The sequence below is a fragment of the Orycteropus afer genome, unplaced genomic scaffold (assembly GCF_000298275.1).
Source record: "Orycteropus afer afer isolate SDZICR_OR568_19922 unplaced genomic scaffold, OryAfe1.0 scaffold00026, whole genome shotgun sequence".
NCBI classification, from domain to species: Eukaryota; Metazoa; Chordata; class Mammalia; order Tubulidentata; family Orycteropodidae; genus Orycteropus; species Orycteropus afer.
In genome coordinates, this window is record NW_006921613.1 from 18229134 (window position 1) to 18242935 (window position 13802).

The window sequence follows — 13802 nt, forward strand, 5'->3', positions numbered from 1 at the left end:
AAAAAAAAAAAAAAATTAAATGTCTCTGGAAATTACCATTATTCCACTTTCCCAAAAGTGTCCAAGTTGTGGCCCTCACACAGTCTCAATAGGAGTCTCTTTCCTGGTCGTCCTCTCTGCTTTCAGTTTTTCCTCCCTTCAAATCATCCTATGGACAACTAGCATACTAATTTTCCCAAAACACTTTTATTATGTCACCAACCTGGTTCAAGAAACTATGATTAATCCTGCTTGTAACAAGTTCAAATCTTCAACATTGGTCCTAACTTTTCTCCATTATTATATGAACACCTAGTCAGTTTGGCTTTCTTTGTACTTTGTGCTTCCATGTGGCCTCTCCACCAGTTACTTCTCCCAGTTCCAGGGCTTTGCTTATGCTAACCCTCCCCTCACCCAAACGCTTTTCCCTTTTTCCCTATCTAATGACTCTATCAATGCTTCAATGTCTTGTTTAAGTTCTCTGCTTTCCATCCTCAGCACTCTGATGCCTGCTCTGAAAATTCCGAGCCATAATTTCTTCTTTCTCTAAACTCTTACATCTAAATAACATAGTTTATCATACTTACACACACACATATGTTCTAACAAGACTGCAAGCCACTTGAAGACAAGGACTTCTTTTAAGCCACTCGAGAAGAGGGACTTATTTGTATCTCCTACAGTATCATGCTGGGCATATATTAACCTACTGCCATCAAGTTGATTCTGTCCAATTCATAATAACCCCACAGACAGAGAACTGCCTCATAGGGTCAATCTATCTTTCTCCTGCAGAGCAGCTCATGGGTTCAAACAAGTGACTTTTTGGTTACCAGCGGAGTAGTTAACCACTGTGCCACCAGGGCTCCTTTGGGCACATATTAGGTGATCAATAAATACATGTTTGTTGTGATTGGTTTACTAGCTAAAAATAAATCATTTTTCTAGATTACTGTTACTATCCAAAAGGAGTTATCATGAACCTCTCCCTCAGAGCACAAAACAGAAAGTCAGACAGCCAATCGCCAACCCCTAAGGCAAGCACATCCTCACTCAAGGCTCAGTAAAAACAGAAGTTTTCCTTAAACTAGACACAGCCTCTCTCCCCTGAGCAGAGCATCCTGGCCTAGGAATAATGGAAGAAGAACTAACCTGCTCCCAGGGTGACAAAGCACAACTGATCCCACCTAACACACCCACCTTCAACTCATTTTGGAGAACCAGCTCCTTGAGATTTTCATCCTTTTCTTCATTCAATGAACTGAAGTTCCTCTGCACAGAGAGAGACAGGGGGAGAGAGAGGTGCTTTGATATTTTATTGGTCTGCCATTCAGGTGAGTCCCACCCTTACTCTTGTGAAGGAAGATAAGGGGCAGATAAAGGAATTTATCAGTAAAATCAGAAATACTCAGAAGCCTAAGTATTTAAACTCATTTTGGTTCTAGGCAGGAGAATTCAAATAAATTTTTCTGGAGGGCCTGATTCCATATCTACCCCCACATAAAGCAACACCAATTCAGACAAATGTCCTTTGGACAACAGAGATATAGCAGGGAGGGGATGCCCACACCACCTGGAACTGTTGTTGAGACTTGAGTAGAGTCGGACCTGGCTCATAGCGACCCCTCCTTGAGTTTTTGAGGCAGTATCACTACAGAAGTAAATTGTCCAACCTTCCTTCCGAGGAGAGGAGCGGCTACAGAGTAATAAAGTCCCCTCCTGTCTGTGCTCCAGCCTCTGCTCCACTACTGTCACTCATGCGAGCACCCAGAATGCAGCAAGGGCCCAGAATCTATGCAGAGGAACAGACCTTCCTAAACCAACTCTTCAAGGGTTCAGGAGGAGAACCCTATTTAAGCATGGAAAGGTTCTGAATGCCTACACACCAGTTCAAAACTCAGCAGCATGGCTTTCAATCTTTCAATCTCCTCTCTGAGTTCTCTGATCAGCTTTACATTTGCATCCTGAAACATAGAGAACTTAGTCACCATTAATCGATAACAGGTCCCCACACTTCCCCCATTTAGCTGCAATTTATATGCAGGCACTTTGGAAGAAGTACATTACTAGAGCAGAGGTCTTCTAGGAGTAGTCTCAGGACCAGCTGCATCAACTCTATCAAAGAACTCATCAGAAATGCAAATTCTCTGGCTCCATCACAGACCTATTAAATCAGAAACTCTGGGAAGGAGGGCCCAGAAATCTATAGTTGAATAAATCCTGCATTCAATTCTGACATACACTAAAGTTTGAGAATCTCTGCCCTAGAGTAGGAGGCCCGACAGGTAACAAAGATGCCAGGGAAGAGATAGGTAGTAAGCAAGCTTCCTATAGACTAGGGCTTAGAACTGGTTCATTCCGGTTTGACTCCTCTGCTGAGAATTTGCATTTCCACCCAAGGATACTGAATCAGAATTGTTAAAATGACTATACTTAGCACCCGCTCTTACAATGTCTTTTTAAAAAGTCTGTAGATGAGCTATTATTTCTGGCCAGCAGTTTGTGACCCCTGCCCTGGAATTTTTTTGCTGAAATTGCCAAGGAAATAAGGAGCATGTGAAATACTCTCATTATGATTCAGCTTTCAAAATTAATGAATTCCTTATTTTCCTTTTCTTGCCAAAACAAGAGTCACTGCAATTTGCATAGAGAAATAAAACAAAGGCAGAAATCAACATAAATTCAAAATAAGAGTCATATATGTAGAAACTTTTAAATGGCTTTTCTTAGAATAGCAATGGCACACCAGGGATCTTTAAAGGAACTGTCTTAGAGAAGTCACTAAAATAAATTATTCATAAAAAGTACTGGATAAAGTCAGCAGAGATGAGAGAAGGGTATGACATTGGAAGAAAGAATTTCACTTCATCATCATTTGCAAAAGAAATCTGGCACTGCAGTAACTACAAAATCGAAAGAAATCAATGGGTGGGAAAAAAAAAAATAGAGCTTTGTGTAACTGATACCAGACCAGGATTTCAGATGAGTGTCTCACCTCATTCACCCGTGGCTTGTTGATGATGTTTTTGGCATTGGATGCGTATCTCAGTGTGCTCATGGTCTCATTGTAGCTGGTGTGTGCAGGAGACACAGCTGAGGTAGAAAGGAAGAATTAAAAACAAGTGTCAAGCCCTTCCAACCCAGCCCTTAATCACTCCTCTAGCTTCTACAAGCCCATGTTCTATGTGAGACCCTTGGTGGCATGAAGAACCCTAGTAGTCAAAATTTTTTCTCTGAGGCAGAGTACCAGTTCCAACATAGAACCACCTTCAGCCCCTCACTCACTGGCAACCATAATGGTTTTGGAGTTGCCTCCAAGACTGTCCTTCAGCAGCCAGGTCAACACAGAGTCCCGGTATGGGATGTAAGACTGCCTCCGAGAGGGTCCCCCTCCACCACTGGTCCCAGAAGGAGAGCTAGGGATCCCACTGTCACCACCATCGCTGGCTGCACTGCTGAGGCTCTGGCAGCTGCTGAATATTTGGGAGTTCTGGGCTTGAAAGACAAAAAATAAAAGTAGAAGAAGGAAGGAATTTTGAAGCAAATGCATTCCAAGTACATTCAAACAATATAGTAGTTGGAGAACATAGACTGAAGCATCCCACTTTCTAATCTTTTTCTGCACATAATAAAGCCAAAAACCCACTGCCATCAAGTTGATTCTGACTCAGAGCAACTCTATAGGACAGAGAATAACTCATAGGGTTTCCAAGGCTGTAAAACTTTACAGAAGCAGACTGACTCTTCACCCATGGATCAGCTGGTGAGTTTGAACCATGGACCTTTTGGTTAGCAGCCCAATGCTTGAAACCGTAGCACCACTAGAACTCCTTTTTTCTGTACATGATAGGATGCTTTATGCTTTAAAATTGAGCCCTGAATTAGATTTTGGTCTCTTGACATCAAGTGTTTGAGCCATATAATTTTCTGTCTTCCAACTTTTTGAAATGATAGTGCTAGGGTGATGGTCATATTATACTCTAACCCAGAGGCAAATAATTTTCATGCTCCCCCCAAATAAGGTAACCTTAAGAAAAATAACCTTGTACTGTCCACCTCCATTTCAACAAAATAAAAATCTTCTAGTTATTTTCCCAAGTCTCCCTCCCATTCCTATGACCCAGTCTATCATCACGATACCTAAGGTGGAGATGACAATTCCCAGAGTCACAAGGGACTTGTTGATATTGGCTCCTTCAGTAATCCGGTCTTTACAGTAACTGGGATCTGCTCTTTCACTATAAAAGTCAATGAAAACAAAAAAAGCATACAAGGCTGCACCATCCTTATCATTGAAAATACTATCCATTATCTTGTACATCATGTTTGTAAAAGGCCCACATAATAAATAAATTCCTTTTAGAATTCAGTCTCAGGAAAAATGTTACAATTTTGTAATGAGCCAGCATGCTTTTGTTTCTCAGGCAATAAAAATCAAGTAAAATTCATTACATTTCTGTTTCTGTTTTGTCTGCTAGAACACTTTAAGCTAAATGTAATGCTCATTTACAATAATGGTATCAACATACCAAAAAAACCAAAGTCACTGCCATCAACTCGATTCCAACTCATAGTGTCCCTTTAAGGACAGAGTAGAATTGCCCCATAGGGTTTCCAAGCCTATAAATCTTTATGGAAGAAGACTGCCTCATCTTTCTCCTGGAATGGCTGGTAGGTTTGAACCGCTGATCTTTTGGTTAGCAGCTGAATATTTTAACCACTGTGCCACCAGATTACCTTGATATTAACATAGGTTTTAGTATATTTACTTTCTGTTTATCTTTATTATTTTAAATTCAAACATTAATGTCCTTACAGTACTCATCTGTTATTGTTAACCATTTCAAATTCATTTAATAGGAAATACTAAAAAGTCACACCTTAGCCTGACTGATACAGTTTCTTGCAGACAGCACTTAGTTCTTATGAGTTGCTGTACTACATTATTTGCTGTTGCTGTTATGTGCGGTCAAGACAGACCTGCCTCATAGCAACCCCTCCTTGGGTTTCCGAGGCAGTATCACTACGGAAGTAGATTGCTCAACCTTCCTTCTGAGGAGTGGCTGGTGGGTTTGAACTACCAGCCTTCTGGTTAGCAGTCAAGTGCCTTAGGCACTATGCTAAATTTACCTTATTTCATCTTAGACTTTCTTCTTTCTGCATATATGTATGTGTTTGTACGTAGCTATAATTTACGCTTTCCTCTAATTCTTAAAAGGCAGTATCTTTCCCCCTATTCTCACAATAGTAAACAATTTTTTTTAACATGTAGAGCTGCATAAAATATACATTAAATCAAAGAAAGAGGGTATGCTTCCACTTAGAGTAGTGGTTTTCACCCTGTCCTATACACTGCAATCACCTGGACAGCTTTAAAAAAAAAAAAAAAAAACACTTATGCTGCTTATATTTCTCTCTCCCTACACAACCAATCATATGATTTACTTGACCTGGGGTATAAGTGAGACACTGGAACTTTTAAAACGTCCCCAAGTGATTTTAGTGAGCAACTAAGATTGAGAATCCCTGACTTCAAGGAACTGTTCAGCCTGAAAACTATAACTTCTTATTTAGCATTCAAAGAACTAATTTCTTTTGCAATTTTCTCAGGATAACTGAAATGTGAAAAAGATGGGACAAGCATATTCCCTGTACAAAAGGCAAGAACAAAAGTGAGTGTCAAGGGAATAATTCCCCTTGGCTTTGAAATCCTAATTACCTGCCTGCTAGATCCACAAGGTTGATCTTGCTAGCAATTTCAGAGGGGAGGTTGTTCTCCAGGATTGCCTAAGGGAGAAAATTTGTAATTTATCATATGGAATTTGTTGGGTTGTATTTTTTCCCCCCTTAGACACTTTCCTAACCATGGTGATATTTTGGATTTTTACCCAACTCACTTAAGAAATCTACATGGACAACCTAACTGTTGAGCTGGTCTTAAGCCAGTTAAGACTTCTTTCTGCTGATAGATCTGTGTGTGGGCTGGGGAATGCATTAAAAGTTCAGGCCATTTTAAAGTCTGTCCTTGCATTCACAGGGCCCTCTTGTGTCTCCTCTGTATATATACGCAGGTTCTGTCAGTCAGGGCTGTGGGACTACTTGGTCTCTGATGCACATGCTCACAGCTTCCAGCCAACCCAGGATATGCAGGGATTTTATTAAGGAATTAGTAGTATTGTTGTTTTTGTTGTGGTGGTGACAGCCTTGTGTCTGTATCACCTCCCAGAATGCCCTATTAAATTCCTGATGGTCTGCCAGTCAGTATCTTGCCTAAAACCCACAATCTCAGACTAGTGGAGCCATTGCCGCCCCACTCCCTTGTTCACTTGTCACCAAGGTCAACACTTTAACTGACAATGTTTCAAATCAAATGAGCCCCTCTGGTAGTGGTAGATTTTCATAGCCTGCCTTGCCCTGACTAAACTACACCATGGACAGAGAGAGGTAGGGGTACAAGTGGGGGTGGGATCAGCCCAAGGCAAGAACACAGTGCATTTGCACTGCTCTTAACCAAAATTTAGTAGTTTTCTTAAATAAACATCTTTGTTTGTTACATGTCTTTGGTTTACTTCCAGAGCATAGAAATGGTTCTTTTTGACAGTTTCATCCAGCTTTATTGTTGCTTTTGGGGACAGTATTGGTCCACCTCTTCACTCCATTATAATGGAAGTACATCTCCTACTTTTTAATTGTAATGTTTATTTTTCATTTCAACCTTGTGTTTTATTTTCAGGTGCCCATACTGATCACATAAAAGATGTTGAAAGTAAAATATAAGATATTTTGATTGGTTTTTATGAAACATCTCTTCTCTCTCTGGGTGGTGTAGCTTTATCGATTGCATGTGGGTCCTCTCTATGATACTATGTTATACCAGAGGAGCTGTTAACAGAAGGGTGAGAGGAAAGGAAAAGAAATAGGGAAAAAAATAAGCTGTCAAAAAGGAAAAGAGAGGAACCAGGTTTGCTGGTCTGACAGAGCCTGGTGGAACCACTGAGACTATGGTCCCTAGCTGCCCTTCAGGTCTGGAATTGAACCCATACCTGTGACTTCCAACCAAACAAAAGACAGGTACATGAGTTGAACATGTACCTGAGGTAGATACACTCCTTGGAGAGAACAATCATGGGAGAAAGAAGAGCTGTTTATGCACAGGGAGACAGTTCAGGGGGCAGGGTTACACGGAGGGAAGGACACAGGGAAGAGGTAACTATCAGGAGGAAGTGGGAAGGGAGCTGTTGCATTGTGGTAAATTGTAGTTAATGTCATGACACAACGCATGTGTAGGCTGCTCTGTAATATGCTCTGTAAACTTTCATCCAAATCACAATTTAAAAAAAAAAAAAAGGAAAAGAGAGGAAGAAGTCTCATCAAATACAAGACGTAACCAACCTGTGTGTAGTAGATAGTGAAGATGGCATGAGATCGGCTGCTGGCCTCATGAACTTGGGTGGCTGCTGTGATTCTGTGTATATAAAGGGAGAAGCACAAAGGCAGTTCATGCACAGTGAATTCTTAAGGATCCACAGGAAACACAAGAAATGTTAGTGTTGAGGTTCACAGATGAGAATAATAAAGGATTTTTGGTCTAGTACAGTTAGGTCCAAAGAGGCAGAAATAGCCCTCTATGTGCTGATATCTAGAAAAAAAGGTAGTATAGCTTCATATTAAACCATGTTAGAAAACTGTTTGTTTGTTTTTTAAAAAAAGCAATCAAGAGTGAAAAGAGGAATAGTAGAGTGTCATCAACCTGAAAAAATATCCCCCAAGACAGATCATTAGTAGACAGCTTGCTGGAGAAGCCTCAAAGACAGAGAAAGTAAGCTGTGATTTAACATAGGCCTTTGAAAGGGCATGTTGAATTATGTCAACATCATGCAAATCAAATGGAATCAATAGTTTCCCTTAGGAACCCATTCCAGTGTTAACTCTTAAGCCAGGAGAATTTTCCCTTTATCTAACTCTAAGTCAATCATGCTTCAGTTTAAAACAATCTCATTGACTTCTGTTCTCAGAGGAGTTGAAGAACTGAAGGGCCAAAATCTAGATGCTAGGCTCATGATTCAAGGATAAAGAGGAAAGTTGAGGCCTCATACTTGAAAAGATCAAGAAACCAAGGTATCCTGAAGACCAGAAGAGCCTCCAGGATATTTTCCAGTAAGCCCCAGGAGTAGAACATTAAGTTTTTCCTGTATGTCCAATTAACTTGCACCTACTATTAGTAGGGTAAATAAAAACCAACAACAACAACAAAAAAAAAACAACCAATTTCACTGCCAGTCAATTCGACTCATAGTGACCCCTCCTTGGGTTTCCAAGACAGTATCTCTACAGAAGTAGATTGCCCAATCTTCCTCCCAAGGAGTGGCTGTTGGCTTTGAACTGCCAACCATCTGGTTGGCAGACAAATGCCTTAGGCACTACGCCACCAGAGCTTCCAGTAGGGTAAATACTCACTGCCATCAAGTTGGATCCAACTCATAGCGACCCCTCCTTGGCTTTCCAAGGTGGTATCACTATGGAAGTAGATTGCCCAATTTTCCTTCCAAGGAGTAGCTGGTGGGTTTGAACCACCAGCCATCTGGTTAGCAGTCAAATGCCTTAGGCACTAAGCTACCAGAGCTCCTACTAGGGCAAATAGAAAACTCTAAATACTTCTCTTTAGAATAGAGCATTTTTTCAGTATTTACTAATAATATGCTGAGTGTGCTATAGTAACTAAAAATATGCAGTGTTACTATAATTTACAGTAACTTTCAGGGACATCTACAGCATTTAACTATTCAAAGTATATTCAAAAGATAGTCTCTTGCGGGTAGAAGAAAATTATTTTTCTGAAAACATTTTATACTGTACTGGCATTTTATCAAGCCTGAAGTGAGGACAGTGGAGGCAAGATGTTTTTTTTTTTTTTTTTTTTGATCAAAATAGCAGAATCTGTGTATTATAGGACAAAGGACAGAGTTACTCTCTGGGCTCATTGCCTACCATCATTTATCCCAAACAAACTCCAGTATTAGTACAAGTGGGAAGAGCACTAAATCTTAGCCACTACACTTCACACTGAATACATTACTGTTCTGAGAAGGATCCCTGATTGTGGATGTGGAAAGCTGCAGAGATGATCATAAGTATCATCATACATGTTCCCCCCCTCAAAGGGGAATGAAGAGAACAAAGGAAAGGTGAATGAGGTAAAAGAACGACAGAAACAAACAAACCTGTTACCTGTTTGCTATCCCCTCCTCCAAGAGTTGAATTACTTGCTTATAGTTGGTAACTACATGTTGAGATAAACCTATCAGATTTGCAAGAGGGACAAAAGAAATTAATTTTTTGAGAAAGTTTAATCTTTTCCTGTCCTTAATTCATTCTCATTTCATAACACCTGATGGAGAAGAATGAGAGAACTTGGCTAAATTCATTCAGATAATAAGTCAACAAAAATGTACTAAAAGCTACTGTCAGTATTGTGACAGGGTCTGGGGACATAGATCTCTGCCCTCACAGAAATTATGGCCTAGAATTCGTGGACTAGCTATTATGCTAACAACAATAATACTAATTCTTTTAAATTTTGCTGTATAGGTTAGTAGGAAAGTTTTTTTGTATTATTCTCCTTTGGCTGTCACAAAATTCTTGAGGTAAATAGGTTTATGTATCCTAGAAGGTGGCAGATTCAGTTTGGCAGACAAAATATATAATACACATTTCATCCCCCTATAGTTTACAATCATGAGTAGTTATACTGTAATTCAATATGGCCAAGTGTTACAGAAGTAGAAATGATAAAAAATGCTAAGGAGATCAGAAGAGAGGTTAGGGCAGGTTCCATGGAGGAGATGAGTCTTGAATTTGGCTATACTAGAATGAGTAGGCTTTAGACAGGTGATAAGGAGCTTAAGAGCATGGAAGTTATTCTTTATGGCTAGTTATTCACCAAATCACAAAGGATCTTTACAACTGTGTTTAAGAATCTCTGTATCTGAGATCTGGGATCAAAGTAACCTAATAGGCTCACTGCAGAATACAATTACACTAAAAATTGACACAGTAATTTTAACATTGACTGGATTGTTTATATTAAGAAATTATTGTTATTATTTGTGAGTGATAATGGTTTTGTGGCTTTTAAAAAAATCATTTATTTCTTTACGGCTACATATAAAATATTTATAGATGAGTAAGTCAGGAAGGTGTCCACCCTGCGGGGGAGGAAGGGCAGCATACAGTATCACAGCTCAAGCAAGGGGAGAAGAGTGTGCATGCCAAAGGCAGCCAGCCTCCCTCTGGGGAGTCAGAGGTGGGGAGGGCACCCACGCAGAGGGAAGGCCCGGCACAAGAGTAGGGTAAGGAGGGTGACCACATATGCCTGGCACATAAAGTTAGAGTCTGAGTGGAACGAGGACAGCATCTACACAAAGGTAGCCCAGTGGAAGATATCAAAGCCCAGGCAGGGTGAGAAAGCTATTCACAGGGGAGGGAGGCTTGCCATGTGAAGTCAGAGCCCAAGTGAGGTGAGGAGAGGTATCTACACATACAGACTGGCCTAGCTAAAGTGTTAGAGAACATACCGGGTGACGTAGGCTTCCATATTGGTGCAGGGATGTGGCCCAGCACAGGGATATGAAGACCAAGAAAGATAAGGCAGGTACCTACATAGTTGGTGGGGAGTGGGATCAGGCAGCCCAACTCAAAGTTCTGGGGCTTAGGTATGGTGAGCAAGGCTTCCTATGGTGAAGTGGCCCAACACAGGCAGTCAAAGCACAACCATGTTGAAGTAGGCATCCATAGAAAGGGCAACAATGGTAACGGAGACTAATTACACATAAGGGAAATGATTGAATAAGTATTCCTCACAGTTAGATAAGGGAATCACAAATATGGAAAGGGAGAAGAAATATGGAAGGAACTTGGTTGCACTGGATTAGAATTGGAAATACTGGTGTGAACATATATTACTTAACTGTCCACTGAGAGGAATTAGGAGTTACAACATCCCAAAAGCAGTGAATATACCTAGCACCCAGATACTGGCTTCTAAATACCATTCTCCAATGGAAGTAACCAGGGTACCTAGGAGAAATGGTTGATTCCAGGCAAATACAAGATGAGTGTGGATGGAATATCTTGATGTGCCAGAAAGCAAGAAAGTGCTCCAAGAATGACAGTAATGTTTTAAAATGTCACAGAAGTTCACAAGGGGGATCCTATTGGCTAAATCTGGAACAAGTTGAGCATCAAAATAAAAATAATAATGACCCAGTGAATAAAATGGAAAAGCATGAATCCATACCAACATAAATAAATAAAATGAATACACTGAAAACTTGATGAGGAATAGGCTATTTTCCATCGGGCAGATTCTGACTCATGGTGACCCTGCGTGTATCAAAGTAAAATTGGGCTCCTAGGGTCTTCAATGGGTGATTTTTGTAAGTTATCCATAGACTGGTACCAGTTCTCAAATTGTTTATAATGGGATAAATACAGAAATTAAGATTGTTAGAAACTTTTACAACAATTTGACACAGTAATTTTATAACTACTGAATCTAGAAATAAAAGATTTTGATTTGTAATTAATATCTTTTCTTTTTCATTTTTCAAGTAATTCACCTTTATTTCATAAAAGGTATTAGTATGTCATGAATTAAAATTTTTTTTTTTTTAAAATTGGTCCTTCACTACGGATAGTTTGAGAAGTACATGATAAAGAATACCTATTTAAAACAAAAATTATTGCAAACATCATACTTACTGTTAAAATGCTAAATGCTTTTCCTTGGGAACAAGACAAGATACGGTTACCATTTTTAAAAACACTGCACTAGAAATCCTAGTCAGTGCAGAAAGGCAAGGGGGAAAAAGGGCGTAAGGATTTAAAAAAAAAAAAAAAAAAAAAAACTCCTGTTATCTGAAGACTGAGTACATGTAAAACACAAAATAATTTTTTCAGAGTCCTAACTACCTACCCCAGCATCTCCTGCTCTGTACCTGTCTCTCAGTAAAATAAAGGGCAAAGCAAAAATACAATACTGTTTTTTGTCTCACTTAAATATCCCTTTACTATAGCCTTTGGTCTCTCATGTGTGCTTAGGGGGGGGCCCTTTACATTTCAGATTTCAACTTAATCCCTCATCTAATTAATAAGCAAACTTCTTTTGGAAAGTTGTCCTTTCCTTGGGAGCTCTGGTGGCATACTGCCTAAGGCATTTGACTGCTAACCAGAAGGCTGGTGGTTCAAACCCACCAACCACTCCTCAGAAGGAAGATTGGGCAATCTACTTCCATGGTGATACTGCCTTGGAAACCCAAGGAGGAATCTATATGCATCGGATTTGACTCAACAGTAGTGAGTTTGAGCTCCTTTCCTTGGATTTAGGTAGCTATCAAGTTTCATCTCACAATTCTGAACTGGAACTACAAGTTCTTTAAGGGCTGGAACTGGGATTTGTATATATGGCATGGCATCCTAAAGAGTATCTAGTAGTCACTCAGTAAAACCCTACAGAATTGGTTTGAAACCAGAAACCACTTTCTATGTTGGAGTCAAATTCACAGAATCCATATAACAGACAGACCAACAGCTAGATATAGATGAATAAATAAATTCTTTAAATTTTTTTTTTAAAAATTGCTATAACACAGTTCATTGTGACTATTTAGGTCCTACCTTCCAAGGTTGGTTCTAAACTATTTGAACTCATGGCTCCTTCACTAAGAAATGGGAGGAATGTCCACTTATATCTTTAATATTTTGAGAACGTCCAGATTGGCTTCAGGAAACCTATAACCTCAGGACCTAAGAGACAGTGCTGACTCAATTTATTTCCTATCAAACACCTCTTGCCCTCTTTTCCTTGCTCACTCCCCCCACCTCACCCCTACCCTAAAGGTTCATGACATAAAGGTATCAACAATAAAGTACCTAAATTGCAGCTTGAACCCTGGATTTTAATCCTGAGCCTGCCACTAATCTTGGGTGTATGACCCAAGCTGTATGACCTTGAATGAGTTCTTATCTTCTCTGGATTTCATACACTAATCAAAGAATCTATGGTCCTAGGTCTCCTCCAGACTTTTAATGTACAACATTCTGTCCAACTCCTTTCAACCCAATCCCAGCAAGGTGCTAAGTTCCAAGTCTACCCCATTTAGCTGTACAACTTTGGGCAAATACCATAACTTCTTCTACACTTAATTTGATCTTCTATACAGTGAGGACACTGCTACTCACAAGGTTTTCACGGCCAATTTTTTTCAGAAGTGGATGGCCCCAACCTTCTTCCCCAGAAGCTGTCATTCAAACAAAGCAAGGGGATACTGCATGGCTTAAAATCAGGAAGGGTGTGTGTCAGGGCTGAATCCCTTCATCATATTTATTCAATCTGTATGCTGAGCAAATAATTTGAGAAGCTGGACTATATGAAGAAGAACATAACATTAGGATTGGAGGATGACTCATTAACAGCCTGTGATACACGGAAGACACAACCTTGCTTCCTGAAAGTGAAGAAGACTTGAAACACTTACTGATGAAGATCAAAGACTACAACCTTCACTATGGTTTACTCCTTAATGTAAAAAAAAACAAAAATCCTTACAACTGGATCAATAAGCAACATCACAATAAATGGAGAAAAGATCGAAGTTGTCAGGGATTCCATTTTACTCGGATCCACAATCAACACTCCCAGAAGCAGTAGTCAAAAAATCAGACATTCACAAAAGGACAAATATTGTATTAGTCCATTATTGTAAAAGTTAAGGAAAGGTTTATATATTGGAGGACATTTTCTTTGTTGGTTACCAGGGGTGGGA

The 13802-nt window shown here is 39.7% G+C and overlaps 1 protein-coding gene across 1 annotated transcript in view; it reads right to left on the reverse strand.

The window, feature by feature from the left end:
- The window catches only part of STARD9 (StAR related lipid transfer domain containing 9), a 177241-nt gene that overhangs the window by 61397 nt on the left and 102042 nt on the right, over positions 1-13802 (reverse strand). The window contains exons 8-15 of the mRNA XM_007935325.1: positions 9208-9277; positions 7372-7444; positions 5699-5766; positions 4120-4217; positions 3265-3474; positions 2975-3072; positions 1866-1943; positions 1180-1251 (exon numbers count right to left, since the gene is read on the reverse strand). Coding sequence (XP_007933516.1) covers positions 1180-1251; positions 1866-1943; positions 2975-3072; positions 3265-3474; positions 4120-4217; positions 5699-5766; positions 7372-7444; positions 9208-9277 — 767 coding nt within the window. The remainder of the gene's footprint in view (positions 1-1179; positions 1252-1865; positions 1944-2974; positions 3073-3264; positions 3475-4119; positions 4218-5698; positions 5767-7371; positions 7445-9207; positions 9278-13802) is intronic.